The sequence below is a fragment of the Nicotiana attenuata genome, unplaced genomic scaffold (assembly GCF_001879085.1).
Source record: "Nicotiana attenuata strain UT unplaced genomic scaffold, NIATTr2, whole genome shotgun sequence".
NCBI lineage: Eukaryota > Viridiplantae > Streptophyta > Magnoliopsida > Solanales > Solanaceae > Nicotiana > Nicotiana attenuata.
Genome location: NW_017671166.1, coordinates 194,911 through 210,899, shown reverse-complemented (window position 1 = coordinate 210,899; position 15,989 = coordinate 194,911). Strand labels below are relative to the sequence as shown.

General features: G+C 36.7%; 1 protein-coding gene across 1 annotated transcript; it reads left to right on the top strand.

Annotated features, from left to right (window-relative positions):
* Positions 1–3,773: 3,773 nt before the first annotated feature.
* LOC109206385 ((-)-camphene/tricyclene synthase, chloroplastic-like) lies at positions 3,774–8,900 on the top strand. Its single transcript, XM_019369211.1, has 7 exons — positions 3,774–4,079; positions 4,241–4,535; positions 6,523–6,802; positions 6,951–7,172; positions 7,427–7,565; positions 7,666–7,914; positions 8,348–8,900. Exons 1-7 carry the CDS (start codon positions 3,828–3,830, stop codon positions 8,672–8,674), a joined length of 1,764 nt encoding a protein of 587 aa, XP_019224756.1. The 5' UTR covers positions 3,774–3,827; the 3' UTR covers positions 8,675–8,900.
* The last annotated feature ends 7,089 nt before the right edge of the window (positions 8,901–15,989 follow it).

Sequence of the window (15,989 nt, the reverse complement as noted above, 5' to 3'; positions counted from 1 at the left end):
TACTCTTTATTCTCATGTTTATCCTTGTGAATTCAGTGTAAAGAACTAATTTTTCTTATTATTTCCTTCCTTTATTTGGGTTTGGTTTCTGACGTTTTGATGTACTTTACTCTCATGTTTTTTCTTTGAGAATTTAGCTTACAAACGAACTGATTTTTCTTATTCTTTCTTCTCTTTTTTTGGGTGGGCTTTATTAAATTGAGACACGACCAGATTGAGCAAAATGAATATTGGTTATTCTCTTATTTCAGCTTTCAAGTCTGAGAGAAGAGAGAAGGGGGATTAGGTGGATGGGAGTAGGTGTGTTTGAGTCCGGAATCTAAATATTATTTTTTTGGACTTAAAGTACATTAATAAGTGTAAAAAAAAAAAGTTACCTTTCTATATGTAGCGTCCAAATACAAGAAGCTATACCTTAACGGTAACTTTTGCCGTTAAGATATAGCGTCTTGTATTTAGACGCTATACTACCTGACGATTTGACTGACATATATAGCATCCTCAATTCATACGCTATACATATAGCGTCCAAAAAGAAAACGCTATACCCCTAATTAAATATCGCCCTTCGTCTTCTTCTCCGATCAGAAACCCCTTTCCCCCATTTTTTTTAACCTTACTGCTTCTGGTCCCCCCTCCCCCCCCCCCTGCTGGTTTTTTAAAAAAAAATTGTGGGCCCCTCCCATCACACAAAAGGTAAAGAACGTAGGTCCCACATTGTAGTAGAGCATCGTATTATTGTGGTTTAACTCCTTCGTCTTCAAATTTTCAAACTTCCCACTACATCGAGGTATTTCGATTTATTTTTATGTCGAAACTTGTATAATAATGTATATTAGTTGATTGATGTGATTCTATGTCGACTTGTGTTTTATTTGCGAAACTAGTATGTTATATCTATCCGGACTTAGATATTAGTGGTCTAAAAAAAAATGTAAAATTGAGATTTAATTTTTTATGTTAATATCCGGACTTAGATATTAATGTTTCCATGTCGTTTTGTGTTTTATTTGCGAAACTGTATGTTATATGTAATTTTGTGAATGTTATGTGATTAAAATGTATTTGTTGTTTATATTCAGTTTATTTATTAGCGTAGTAAAATGTAGAACCTTTTAGCATAGTAACTGTATAGTATTTTAGCATAGAATCCCTGTAGTTTAAGTATTTCTTATACTGGTAGATAAAAATATATACTTTGTTCAATTAAATAATCAAAATATTGAATTTGACACACATAATTATTCATGATAATTTGGTGCTACTGGGTCTCAAATATCGAGCCTGGAACCCAATAGGTACATATACTTTGTACAATTAAATAATTATAAATCAATAATTTAAACTGTAAAACAAACACACACAAAATTATCAAAATATTGAATTTGACACACATAAATATTCATGATAGTTTGGTGCTACTGGGCCTCAAATATCGAGCCCGGAACCCAATAGCTATATATATTCTGTACAATTAAATAATTAAAAATTAAGAATTTAAATTATAAAACAAACACACACAAAATTATCAAAATATTGAATTTGACACAAATAAATATTCATGATAGTTTGGTGCTATTGGTTCTCAAATATCGAGCCTGGAACACAATAGGTATATACACTTTGTACAATTAAATAATTATAAATTAAGAATTTAAACTATAAAACAAACACAGACAAAATAATCAAAATATTGAATTTGACACACATAAATAGTCATGATAGTTTGGTGCTACTGGGCCTATCGAGCCTAGAACCCAATAGGTATATATATTTTGTACAATTAAATAATTAAAAATTAAGAATTTAAATTATAAAACAAACAGACACAAAATTATCAAATATTGAATTTGACCCACATAAATATTCATGATAGTTTGGTGCTACTGGACCTAAAATATCGAGTCTGGAACCCAATAGGTATATATATTTTGTACAATTAAATAATTAAAGATTAAGAATTTAAATTATAAAACAAACACACACAAAATTATCAAAATATTGAATTTGACACACATAAATATTCATGATAGTTTGGTGCTACTGGGCCTCAAATATCGAGCATGGAACCCAATATAATGAAACTCTTATTCTACGCTCTTCAGACATTACGAAAAAAAATGCTTAAGAATTTAACAAGAAAAAATTGAATGGGAGTTAGAATTTTTTGTTAACGAATTTTCCTAAAATCCTAACCACTTTATATAAAAAATGGATATCCCGGGATATGGAATTTTTTTTGATGTATAGCGTTCTTTAAATATATGCTATACACATTTAAATTATTGTTATGTCAGTTAACTTATTGGTGAGTCCATAATCAGGGTATAACATTTTCTTTTTGGACGCTATATGTATAGCGTATGAATTGAGGACGCTATATATGTCAGTCAAATAGTCAGGCAGTATAGCATCCAACCCAGTTCCCCCTCTCTCTTTCTTGGGGTTTAGGAGGAGGAGATTGACAGACTATACAAGGAAGGAGACGAGATGACTATAAATAGGAAGAGGGAAATCATCAACAAATTATCTTCTTTTTCCGTGACTTTGGAAGTTTTCAAGCCTCTCGTCCGATAAAATAGAACCTAGAATTTTGTGCATTTGATTTGAAGAGAATAACTGCATATGTTTTCCCGTTGTCCTAAACTTAGAGTTTCAAGTTTAAGAAATAAGGACATGTAGTCCTGAACTTAGAGTTACAAGTTCAAAAGTTAAGGATAGGTAATCCTAAACTTAGAGTTACAAGCTCAAAAACTAAGGACATGTAGTCCTTAACTTAGACTAACAAGCTCATAAATTAAGGACAACTAGTCCTGAACTTATAGTAACAAGCTCATAAGTTAAGGACATGTAGTCCGGAACTTAGAGTTCCAAGTTCAAAAGTTAAGGACAAGTAGTCCTAAACTTAGAGTTACAATTTCAAAAACTAAGGACAAGTAGTCCTTAACTTAGACTTACAAGCTCATAAATTAAGGACAACTAGTCCTCAACTTACATTAACAAGCTCATAAGTTAAGGACACTTGGTCCTGAACTTAGAGTTGGAAGTTCAAAAATTAAGGATTGGTCCTTAACTTAGAGTTACAAGCATAGAAACTAAGGACATGTAGTCTTTAACTTAGAGTTACAAGCACATAAATTAAGGACAAGTAGTCCTTAACATAGAGTTACAAGCACAGAAATTAAGGACATGTGGTCCTGACTTCGAGTTCCAAGTTCAAAAGTTAAGGACATGTTGTCCTGAACTTAGAGTTACAAGTTCAAAAGTTAAGGATAGGTAGTCCTAAATTTAGACTTACAAGTTCAAAAATTAAGGACAATTAGTCCTTAATATTTACACAGCATTCATGAAGTTAAGGACATCATGTCCTTAATATTTTACACAGCATTCATGAAGTTAAGGACATCATGTCCTTAATATTTACACAGCACCCATGTCTAACACAGGGGTATTTCGTTCGGGCAGGTAAAAGATTATTAATCACTGGCTAAAAAGTAAATACATCCTAAACCGTGGAAAAAGAGTAAAGACATCTTTAAATAGTGGCTAACCGTGCACTTCCCCCTTTATATAAAGTGAAATTAGGAGTCACGTGGCTCAATAAAATACTGCCAACGTATTAAAAGTTGGGCCCATATCTAGTGCCGTTAAAAGAAGAGGTATTTTTAGTAATAGAATAATGAAGGGGATATTTTTGGACCAAAAGCTCCACGTAGACCATTTCTCCGTACTCCTTATATATATATATGCCAACTGCTTGGGGATCCAATTACCGTATTAAAAAATCTCTCACTCACTAAATTGGATCAAATTTGAACAAAGTAGAGATGCTATTGATGGCCACCTCCATAAGACCTGCAGCTCCTTCTCTTTCCTATTTCAGTGGTAGAAAGGCATCACTTGTATCAAAAGCCAAAGCCTGCAGCATGTCTAAAGCTAACTCCACTAGTCCAAAAGCTGAACCACCATTGAGTCACAACTCTATTCCCACAAATATGAATACCCATAGGCGTTCTGGGTATTACAAACCTCCTACCTGGCCTTTCGAATATATCCAATCCATTAACAATGATTATGTGGTACAGCCTGTTATTATTAAGTCTTTCTTGTTAATTATTCAAAGATAATGCTAATATCTCAGTGTGCTATATTTGCATGGATCAGAATCACGTGAATATTTTATCAGATGATCATTATATTAGTTAGTTAATGTTTTTACTTAAAAAATTTGCGTACGTAGGGAAAGAACTATGTGAAGCGATTTAATGAACTGAAGGAGGAAATACGGAAGAAGTTGAAGATACACGATATTGATGGAGCAGAATTAGACAAGCTGGAGCTGATTGACAACTTACAAAGACTTGGACTGAGTTACCACTTTAAGGAAGAAATCTTTCAAATTTTGAGAAGCATACACCAACAACAAATATTACAGCAGGAAGGCAGAAACGTAGTCTCAGGAGAATATTCATTATTATACGCCACATCATTGAAATTTAAACTCTTGAGAGAATATGGTTTTGATATCTCTCAAGGTATGCACGTACTGTTCATCTGTGCCTGTTTTGGGGTCCTTTTTCATGATCTTATATTCTCTTGGTTATATTATGTCTTTTAGCATAGACGAGTAAGACAACATCTTCAATGCTGTCATGTCGACATACACATACATACATGTGAAAACCTGCATTAATGATTAACTTTAATTACACTAATAAAATGTAATAATTAAATGAAATACAAATAATTCCATGTTTAAAGTGCAAGAAAGTTATTACTAATTGTTGCTATTATAGCCTGTTTGGTCAAACTAAAATCAACTTATTTTGAAAGGTATTCTTTTCTTCTCAAAAGTGCTGTTTAAAAAAATATTTTTGGTGAAAAGCGATTTGTGTTTGTCTAATCAATTTAAAAATTATTTTTGAGCAATAATTAGTGTTTGGCGAAACTTTTAAAAAGTGATTCGTAAGTGTAGTTTTTCTCAAAAGTGCTTTTAAAAAAAGATACCTTTTCTGCCTCTCAAAAACTACTTCTACTCAAAAGCACTTTTTCCCTTTTAAAAGTTTGGCCAAACACCTTAGCTTTGGAAAAAAGTACTTTTGCTAAAAAAAAAAAAATACTTTTGGCCAAAAAGAAACTTAACCAGATAGGTTATAAGTACTTATTCATTTCTTATTCATCAGTTTCGAAAATACATGTTTCAAAAAAAAATTGTTCTCTTTTTTAATCAAGGGCGTGAATAAAAAATTTCAACACAATATATTCATTTTCTTTTTAAAATTTCATAAATATAGAAACACAAATACCTTTTATATATAATATAACTTTTTAATAATTATATTTTAATAATTATATTTTAATATACTTAGTTACGATATACCTCATATGGCCGGGGTGTAAGCGTAGATTTCTATAGTATAAGGTGTGTAATTAAGTATTTGATTTTAAAGGGGTCTAAAACTGAATCATATAATATAGATGTTATAAAAATTTCTCATTTTAATTTTTAGTTTATTTATTTATTATTCCGCTTAAAAGTTATCTTAATTTTCTTAACTAGTTGCAGTTTCATTTGTATAGAATTTTCATTATTTAAGAGGTTTAAGCTTTTTTAGAAAAATATTTGGAATATTTAAGAGTTCCGAAAGATAAAATATTTTGCCATATACATAATATGCATGAACAAGATTATTAACAAAAATATTATTTTTTTAAAAAACCTCAAAAAATAGATATATAAGAACTTTTCATTTACGAATTTGATTTGTCTTTTTGTAATTATATTTTAATATACTTAGTTACAAATATACTTCATAAGAGGTATAAGCATAGGATTTTCATAATAAGGTGCAAGTATTTGACACTAGCTAAAATATAGAGAGTGTATTCGAAACTAAATCATACTATAAGAGTGTTTAATATAATTAACCCAAAATTAAATTATTATAGTATTAGATACACAATTCAAGAGTTACCAATGTAAAGAAAGAATAACTAACTCATAATTGATAGAGCTATCAATGTTTTAAAAAGAATATACATTAAGACCTCTATATAACAATTTCTATATTATAATATTTTATTATAAAAGCTAAATTATTTTGGAATCGATGTTTTTATGTTATATATTCTATCTCTCGCTAAACAGTATTTTACCAATTATTAATGACAATATCCATCTTTATTGCGATACGGTTTTTTTTTGGGGGGTAAAATTACCCCTCTATAAATAACAATCATCTTTATAGATATATAGCCTCTATGATTACCAATAATCGGTCTCTATGACAGAATATTATGCGAATATATATATATATATATATATATATATATATATATATATATATATAAAATTAAAGAATTCATTCTGTGAAAGATCTGTACAAATATTTAGATTTTTTTCTTCTCTTTGTTTAGATACGTTGAACAATTTCAAGATTGAGGTCGGTAATTTCAAGGAAAGTCTTGGTAAAGACATAAAATGATTGTTACAATTGTACGAAGCTTCGTTTTTTGCTACAGAAACAGAAAACACTTTGAAATTCGCCACAAAAGTCACAAAGTCGGAGTTGAAGAATTATCTTGAAAATTATGAATACAGTGAGGAGAATGTAACAACAACATTAGTCCGCCATGCGTTGGAGCTCCCTTCTCATTGGATGATGTTGAGATTAGAGACAAGGTGGTACTTAAACGTTTATGAGAAAATGCCAAACGCTAATCCTCTTCTGCTTGAGCTTGCCAAGTTGGACTTCAACATTGTTCAAGCAACACATCAACAAGAATTAAAAGATGTATCAAGGTGTGACATCTCTCTTATATATATATATATATAATATATATATTAGGTTTACCAAATATCTGAAGGTTAATTCATTAGGAGAAACCTAAAAAGTATTTTACTTAATTGTTTAGAACATGTTTTGATGAGTAACTAATTATATTTAAAGGTGGTGGAAGAACACATGCCTGGCAAAGAAGTTGCCATTTTCAAGGGACAGATTGGTGGAGTGTTTCTTTTGGGCAGTAGGGATGGTACTCTTTGAGCCTCAACAAGGACACTGCCGAGTAAATCTGGCAAAGATCAATGCTCTTGCTACAACTCTTGATGATATTTACGATATTTATGGGACTTATCATGAGTTACAACTCTTCACTGATGCTGTAGAAAGGTAATTTTAGGAAAGCAACTAATCACTATTGTGCTTTCTCTAATTAATTACCCCTCTATTGACAAGTGGGTTGCTCAAGTGATGAGCACCCTTTACTTCCAATCAATAGGTTGTGAGTTTGAGTCACCCCAAAAGCAAGTTAGGGAGCTCTTGGAGGGAGGGAATAAAAAAAAAACCCCTCTATTAGTTCTCCTTTCTCTTGTGTTTAGAATGTGAAAATGTATTTTCTGGTAATAATTAATTTATAAATTCAGATGGGACTTAAAAGCAATGGAGCAACTTCCAGAATACATGAAAGTAATGTACCTTGCGATGTTCAACACAATCAATGAAATTGTGTACGAAGTTCTTAAAGAGCAGGGTATCAACGTCCTACCCTACCTTATAAAACCAGTAAGAATATCGTTCTAGTTAGTACCACAGATAAAACATGCCTCCTATTTTATTAGTTTCCTATCTAATCTGCTATTTGAAACACATTTTAATTAATTAGTGGACAGATTTGTGCAAAGCTTACTTGCGAGAAGCAAGATGGTACTATAATGGATATAAGCCAACTATGCAAGAATACATGGATAACGCATGGATCTCAGTTGCAATGCCTATGATATTAACCCACACATTCTTCTTAGTTACCAACCCAATTACCAAAGAGGAATTGGAATCATTAAGCAAGTACCCAGACATAATTCGATGGTCTTCAACAATTGTTCGCTTCGCCGATGATTTAGGGACATCTTCGGTATGCTTTTATACTTTTCTTTCACATGAACATGAAATTTGTATGGCTCCTCATTCTAATCTACTTTATGGTCCAATTGAATGGAGATATATGTGATTAAAGAAAGAGATTTCAAATTTTGTAAATGTTATAACATTTTAAACTATCATAATGACATATGTATTCCAAATAGGAGATGAACGAATTGCAATGAGTTTGTATTTCAAATTCAATTTTGTTTAGGTCTATAGTAACAAGGGCAACAAATTTAAGCCTATAATTTTTGAAATATATGTATTATATATAGTTAGGTTTCAAATCCCTCCAGAAAAGTAAGCCTTTTTCTTCCGTTCGGATCAAAGTAGTATGAAATATATGGCCTTTAAAAATAATAAATGGACATTGCAAATACACGATATCTCATATAATTTATCTTTTCCTATATTTATTTCAGGATGAATTGAAAAGGGGGGACGTTCCAAAGTCAATCCAGTGTTACATGAACGAAACGGGCGCTTCCGAAGAAGAGGCAAGAGAACACGTACAATATTTGATAAAGGAGACATGGGAAATGTTGAACAAAGCTCAGACAGAAAACTTGTTATTTTCCGGAATGTTTGTTGAAATTGCAAAGAATACTGCAAGAACGGCACAGTGCATGTATCTGCATGGAGATGGGCATGGAATTCAAAACGCTGAAACTAAAAATAGCATATCCAAAATACTTTTTGAGCATATCACAGTTCCAAATCCATTCATGAGTCCCAATTCATCCCCATAATTAAAGCTAGATACTAGTATAATTTATTTGTATTAAATAAGACTCTTAACGTGTGCATGCGTAATACTATTTGTGAAAGCAGTAGTGAGTAAGAGAAAGTAGTCAACTTATTAATTACGCGATATATATCTTGTTTTGATGGTTGTTACCCATCATTTTACAATGTAGGTGTGAATAGATTGTATCATTTGATATATTTTAATAACATTCTTATTATTTGATTTAACGGGTCGTATTGAATGATAACTATTAAATTTACTAAAATATGTTCAATTGTTATAAATATAAGATTTATGTAACGATTCGACCGGCCGTTTTGTGCTCTAGAGCGTCGTTCGGCGGTTTGAGGCCTTGAGTAGCTTCACTTCAGGTATTATGACTTGTACGTGTGGTCGCGGTTGAATTTCGGAAAGTTCGGAGTTGATTTGGAAAGAAAATTCTAATATCGGAAGCTTTAAGTTGGAGGAATTCTAATGTTTGACTTTTGAGTAAACGATCTCAGAATCGGGATTTGAAGGTTCCAACAGGTTTGTATGATGATTTTTGGCTTGGGCGTATGTACGGATCAAGTTTTCGATGAACCGGGAGTGTTTCGGCGCCTATTGTGGAAAATTGGCATTTTGGAAGGATTTCATAAATTTAGGTTGAAGTGTATTTTAATATTATCGATGTCCGTTTGGAATTTTGAGTCTGAGAATAGCTCCGTATAGTGATTCTTGTCTTAAGAGAGTGTCCGGATGTCGATTTGGAGGTCCGTAGGTCATTTCGGGGTCATTTGGTGGAAGTTGGAAACTTGAAAGTTTTGGGAAGTTCGACCGGGAGTGGACTTTTTGATATCGAGGTCGGATTCCGATTCCGGAAGTTGGAGTAGGTCCGTAATGTCAAATGTGACTTGTGTGCAATATTGGAGGTCAATCGAACGTGATTTGATAGGTTTCAGCATCAGATGTAGAAGTTTGAAGTTCTTAAGTTCATTAAGCTTGAATTAGGGTGCAATTTGTGGTTTTAGCATTGCTTGATGTGATTTGAAGGCTTGACTTCGTATTATATTTTGGGACGTGTTGGTATATTGGTTGGGGTCCCGAGGGCCTCGGGTGAATTTCGGATGGTCAACGGATCGAATTTGGATTCGGAGGAAGAGCTGAAGCAGCTGGGCATCTGGTGCAATCGCACCTGCATGAAAAGGGCCGCAGGTGCGAGCCCGCAGAAGTGGCCCATTGGTCGGAGAAGTGGAAGGGAGTGAGGGACTGGGAGTCCGCAGGTGCGGAAGATTTTCTGTAGAAGCGGATGCGCACCTCCGGACGAAGGAGCGCAGAAACGGAGGAGCTGGCCTTGGGGGAGAGCCGCACCTGCGAGGAATCCTCTGCAGAAGCGGAGGCGCAGAAGCGGCTAAAGGACCACAGGTGCGAAGGCCGGGTTGAGCAGTGAGTTGTCTTAAGACGGGATTTGGCCCATTTCTTTCATTCTCTCTTGGTTTGGGCGATTCTTGGAGAGCTTCAAGTGGAGGTTTTCATCATCAATGGCAAGGTAAGTTATCCCCACCTATTGTGAGTTAAATACAAGGATTTTATAAGGATTCAAGCATGAAAATTTGTAGAATTTTGAAGAAAAACCTAGAAATTGATATTTTTGGATTTTGACCACAAATTTGACCATGGAATTTGGAATAAATTATATATTTGAGTTAGTAATGTTATGGGTAGTGTTTATCTTAAAAGAATTTCATAATCTGGGCACGTGAGCCCGAGGGTTGGGTTTATCGATTCATTGAGCAGAGTTGGAAATTATTATAATTTGATTTATAATAAGTATTAGAGTATATATTTATGGATTCGCACATTGATTGACTGATTTTGGAACGACGGGCACCGATTTGAGGTGTTAGAGCGATGTTGGAGCCAATTATGAAACTTCGGAGCGAGGTAACTCTATTTTCTAACCTCGTAAGAGGGAATTAACCCTGTAGGTGAATTGAATTAATATGTGCTTCTATTTGTGGGGGCTACGTACACACGAGGTGACGAAAGTCCGTACGTAGCTACTAATTATGCTTATGTCCGGGTAGTCTTAGGTTTACACCATGCCTTATTGATACCGTTATTTGATTATGCTTATTATTTGCCTTGAAAACAGTTAAGATTGAGGATTTCGAGATTTAAAAGTTTTCAGTTTGAATTTCTGATTTTTGAAAAGAATTGAGGAATATTATGATAACTTTGAGAAATCTATGTTTACTCGCGTCGCAAGTATATTCCGCAAGCGAGGTAAATTCCACTACTCTCATGGGAGCGGGCCGTTTGCGTCGGTAGGTTAATAGATGCATCTATGGTTCGTGACATTCGATCCTCAGCAATGCACAATTTATATAGTGGTATGTTGGATCGGGCCGCACGACCTCGGCATAATTCGTGCGTAATAATTCTTGGAGCCAATTATAATTGATATTGTTTCATTAGCTTGAGAGATTAAATTGTTAAATGATGGAAATTAAATTGAGATTTATTGTTAGTGAAAGGATTGTTTATGTATTTCTTGTTATTGAGTTTTCAGCTGTATTTATATAATCCATGCTTAATTATAATTTTGGTACTTCATTGTTAGCCCATAGTAAATGTTGGAGTCGACCTCTCGTCACTACTTCTTCGAGATTAGACTAGATACTTACTGGTATGCATTGATTTACGTACTCATGCTACACTTGCTACACATTTTGTGCAGGTAAATATATGTCTAGAGGTCCTGTGGGCGCAGAGGCACGGCTATTGCGGGGAATTACGGTAGCTGCATTCCATGTACGAATCCGCAGCCTGCAGAGTCTCCATCTGTCACGACCCGGATTTCCCACCCTCAGGAGTTGTGATGGCGCCTACTCAAAGAAGCTAGGCCAACCACGAAATACAGAAATTCTAACTCTTTCATTTTTAATGCTTTTTAATAACTTGTAATAACAGGTGATCAACATTTAAATAATAGCAAAAGATGGATTTAAGCGGAAGACTTAAAATAAACATAATACCAAAATCGATACGAAAAGCCAACATATGTCTCTACCCAGAAACCGGTGTCACAACATTCACGGACTGTCTATGATTACTACATACAAATGTCTGAAAGAAACTCAGTCTGTCTCGGATACAAGTGATAATAGAACTTAATAGTAGATAGAAGAGACGCCGGGCCTGCGGACGCCTACACGACTACCTCGGGATCTCTGTGGACTGAAGGCTGGCTCCCAAGCTACTGCTGCTGTCCCAAAACTGCTCCGGTATCTGCACTGAGTGCAGAGTGTAGCATCAGCACAACCGACCCCATGTGCTGGTAAGTGCCTGGCCTAACCCCGGCGAGGTAGTGACGAGGCTAGGACCAGACTCTAGATAAACCTGTGCAGTTATATATATATATATAGCGGAAAAATAAACTAGAACAAACAATTAAAGCTAGGAAGGGGAAACATGCTTCAGGGAATAACAGATAAAACATAATCTCAAGAGAATTATCAAGAAACCAAAATTTAACTTCTAACAAGAATAAGAAAAAAAGGCAGATTTCACTCTCGGTCCACATCTCGTTGCAGGCGTGCAACCCGATCCCATTTCTCATATCTTGTGGTAGGCGTACCACCCGATCCCATTTCATTATATCTCGTGGTAGGCGTACCACCCGATCCCATTTCATTATATCTCGTGGTAGGCATACCACCCGCTCCCATTTTATAATATCTTGTGGTAGGCATACCACCCGCTCCCATTTACAGGCCAACACATAATCACAAGGAATCCCGACAAGGGAACAAAAGTAATATAATAACTTCCCGGCAAGGGAACAAAAGCAATGTAATAACTTCATGGCAAGGGAGTAACAATATCAAGACAAACATCCCGGCAAGGGAGAATCAGCTATAACCAATCCTAACTCAACTCCTACTCAGCTCAATTAGTACCAACACTCAATCATAAATAAAATCCATGAAAATAAACTAAATCTTTGCTCAATATCAAGAATCATCAACTAAAGCATCCGTAGTAACATTTAAGAACACAACCTCTATCAATTCAAGATTCACGGCATGCTCGACACCAACATATAGATACTCGTCACCATGCCTATATATCGTACTCAACAAGAAGTAATTAGCAAATAGGACACAACTCCTAATCCCTAGGGAAAAGGTTAGACCGGACACTTACCTCGAACTTCCACGGCCAACTCAAGCCTCAAACACCGCCTTTCCTTTCGAATTCGACTCCAAATCAATTGTATCTAGACATAATCGACTCAATAACATCAATAAACGCCAAACAATCCAATTCCGATGCTTAATTATAACTTTCCGATCATTCTTTCCAAAAACCCAAAAATTGACCCCGGTCCCGCTTGGTCGAAACACGAGGTTCGGACCAAAATCCAATCACCCATTCACCCACGAGCCCTAATATGTGATTTATTTTGAAATCCGACCCCAAAACGAGGTCAAATTCCCAAATAATCAAAAAGCCCTAACTCTACCCAATTCCCCAATTTTCTACCATTAAAACCCTAAGATTATTGATAAAAGTTGATGAAAAACATTAGATAGTTGAAAGAAATCAGTTAATGAATACTTACTTGTGATTTGGGAAGAAAATCTCTTGAGAAAATCGCCCTAGTTCTTCTATTTTTTGTGAAAGTTTGAAAGAAAATCGCTGAAGTTATGTTTTTAAAAGACACACTGCCCGAATTCCGCATCTGCGACTCGAGGGTCGCATCTGTGAAACCGCACGTGCGGAAGAATGGTCGCTGCTGCGAAAATGACTTGGCCCACTGGGGCCGCATCTGCGAAGGAGGAATCTGCTCCTGCGGAACCGCTTCTGCAGAATTTTGCCCGCATCTGCGAAGGATTCCGCACCTGTGATGCACTTCTCGCAACCTGCGAGTCCGTATCTGCGGCCCAAGAACCGCAGGTGCGGTTACACCAGAACTGGTGCAACAACAGCATTTTTCCTAAGATTAAACACTCCAGAACCTACCCGAAACTCACCCGAGCCCTCGGGGCTCCAAACCAAACATGCGTACTAACCCAAAAACATCATATGAACTTATCCGTGCGATCAAATTGCCAAAATAACCTATCATACAACGAATTAAACCTCAAAATCAATGAATTCCTTCAAACTTCTTAAAACATCAATTTTAGCAACTTAGGTCCGAATCACGTCAAATGACATCCGTTTCTCACCAAATTTCACAGAATCATCTTAAATCATATATAAGACCTGTACCGGGTGCCGGAACCAAAATACGGTTCCGGTACCATCATGTTCTAATCAAGTTTCATTTCAAAATCCTTTAAACAATTTCAGAAAACAATTTTCTTTAAAAAATTCATTTCTCGGGCTTGGGACCTCGGAATTTGATTTCGGGCATACGCCCAAGTCCCATTTTTCCCTATAGACCCTCCGGGACCGTCAAATCACGGTCCGGGTCCGTTTACCAAAAATGTTGACTGAAGTCAACTTAAAAGCATTTTTAAGTCAAAATTTCAATATTTCACAGATTTCTCACATAACAGCTTTTCGGCTACATGCCCTGACTCGCACGCAAATCGAGGTGAAGATAAAAGAAGTTTTTAAGGCCTCGGAAACACATAATTAAATTTAGAAGCAAGTGATGACCTTTTGGGTCATCACATTCTCCACCTCTAAAACAACCGTTTGTCCTCGAACGGACAGAAGAAGGAAGTACCTGAGTCGGGGAAAAGATGGGGATAACGGCTCCGCATATCGGACTCGGACTCCCAGGTCGATGCCTCAGGAGGCTGACCTCTCCACTGAACACGAACAGAAGGAAAACTCTTCGATCTCAACTGACGAACCTGCCGGCCTAGAATAGCTACCGGCTCCTCCTAATAAGATAAGTCCTTGTCCAACTGGACAGTGTTGAAATCTAACACGTGGGAGGGATCGCCGTGATACCTCCGAAGCATGGACACATGAAACACTGGATGCACGACTGTTAAGCTCGGTGGCAATGTAAGTCTATAAGCCACCTCTCCCACTCGATCAAGAATCTCAAACGGGCCAATGAACCTAGGGCTAAGCTTGCTCTTCTTCCCAAATCTCATCACGCCCTTTATAGGCGACACTCGAAGCAATACCCGCTCACCGACCATGAAAGCCAAATCTCGAACCTTGCGGTCGGCATAACTCTTTTGCCTGGACTAAGCTGAACGAAGCCTATCCTGAATGATCCTGACCTTGTCCAAGGCATCCTGAACCAGATCCGTACCCAACAACCGAGCCTCTCCCGGCTCAAACCATCCAACCGGAGACCGATACCGCCTACCATATAAAGCCTCATAAGGAGCCATCTGGATGCTCGGCTGGTAGTTGTTGTTGTAGGCGAACTCCGATAAAGGCAAAAACTAATCCCACGAGCCTCCAAAGTCAATGACACAAGCTCGGAGCATATCCTCCAAAATCTGAATAGTCTGCTCGGACTGCCCGTCCGTCTGGGGATGAACTGCTGTGCTCAACTCAACCCGTGTGCCCAACTCTCGCTGAACTGCTCTCTAGAAATGCGAGGTAAACTGCGTACCTCAGTCCGATATGATAGACACGGGCACACCATGAAGGCGAACAATCTCCCGAATATAGATCTCAGCTAACCTCTCAGAAGAATAGGAGACAGCCACAGGAATGAAATGCGCTGGCTTGGTCAGCCTATCAACAATGACCCATACTGCGTCAAACTTTTTTCGAGTCTGCGGGAGTCCAGTAACGGAGTCCATAGTGATCCTTTCCCACTTCCAATTGGGAAGCTCAATCCTCTGAAATGAACCACCGGGCCTCTGATGCTCGTACTTAACCTGCTGACAATTCAAACACCGAGCCACATATGCAACGATATCCTTCTTCATTCTCCGCCACCAATAATGCTATCACAAATCCTGGTACATCTTTGCGGCGCCCGGATGAATAGAGTACCGGGAGCTATGGACCTCCTCTAAAATCAACTCTTGGAGTCCATCCACATTAGGCACACAAACTCGACCCTGCAATCTCGAAACTCCATCATCACCCAAAGTAACCTGCTTGGCACCTCCGTGCTGCATCGTGTCTCTGATGACAGACAAATGGGGATCATCATACTGTCGATCACGGATATGCTCCAATAATGAAGAACGAGCAACTGTGCAACCTAACACACGGCTGGGCTCAAAAACATCCAGCCTCACGAACTGATTGGCCAAAGCCTGAACATCCAAAGCAAGCGGTCTCTCACCGACCAGAATGTAAGCTAAACTGCCCATGCTGGCTGACTTCCTACTCAGGGTATC

Bases quoted from the DNA above. Each gene is read 5' to 3' on its own strand.
- LOC109206385 (XM_019369211.1), top strand. From the start codon at position 3,828: ATGCTATTGATGGCCACCTCCATAAGACCTGCAGCTCCTTCTCTTTCC. The intron at 7,173-7,426 runs GTAATTTTAGGA...TTATAAATTCAG, and splicing joins TTCACTGATGCTGTAGAAAG to ATGGGACTTAAAAGCAATGG. The intron at 7,566-7,665 runs GTAAGAATATCG...TTAATTAATTAG, and splicing joins TACCCTACCTTATAAAACCA to TGGACAGATTTGTGCAAAGC.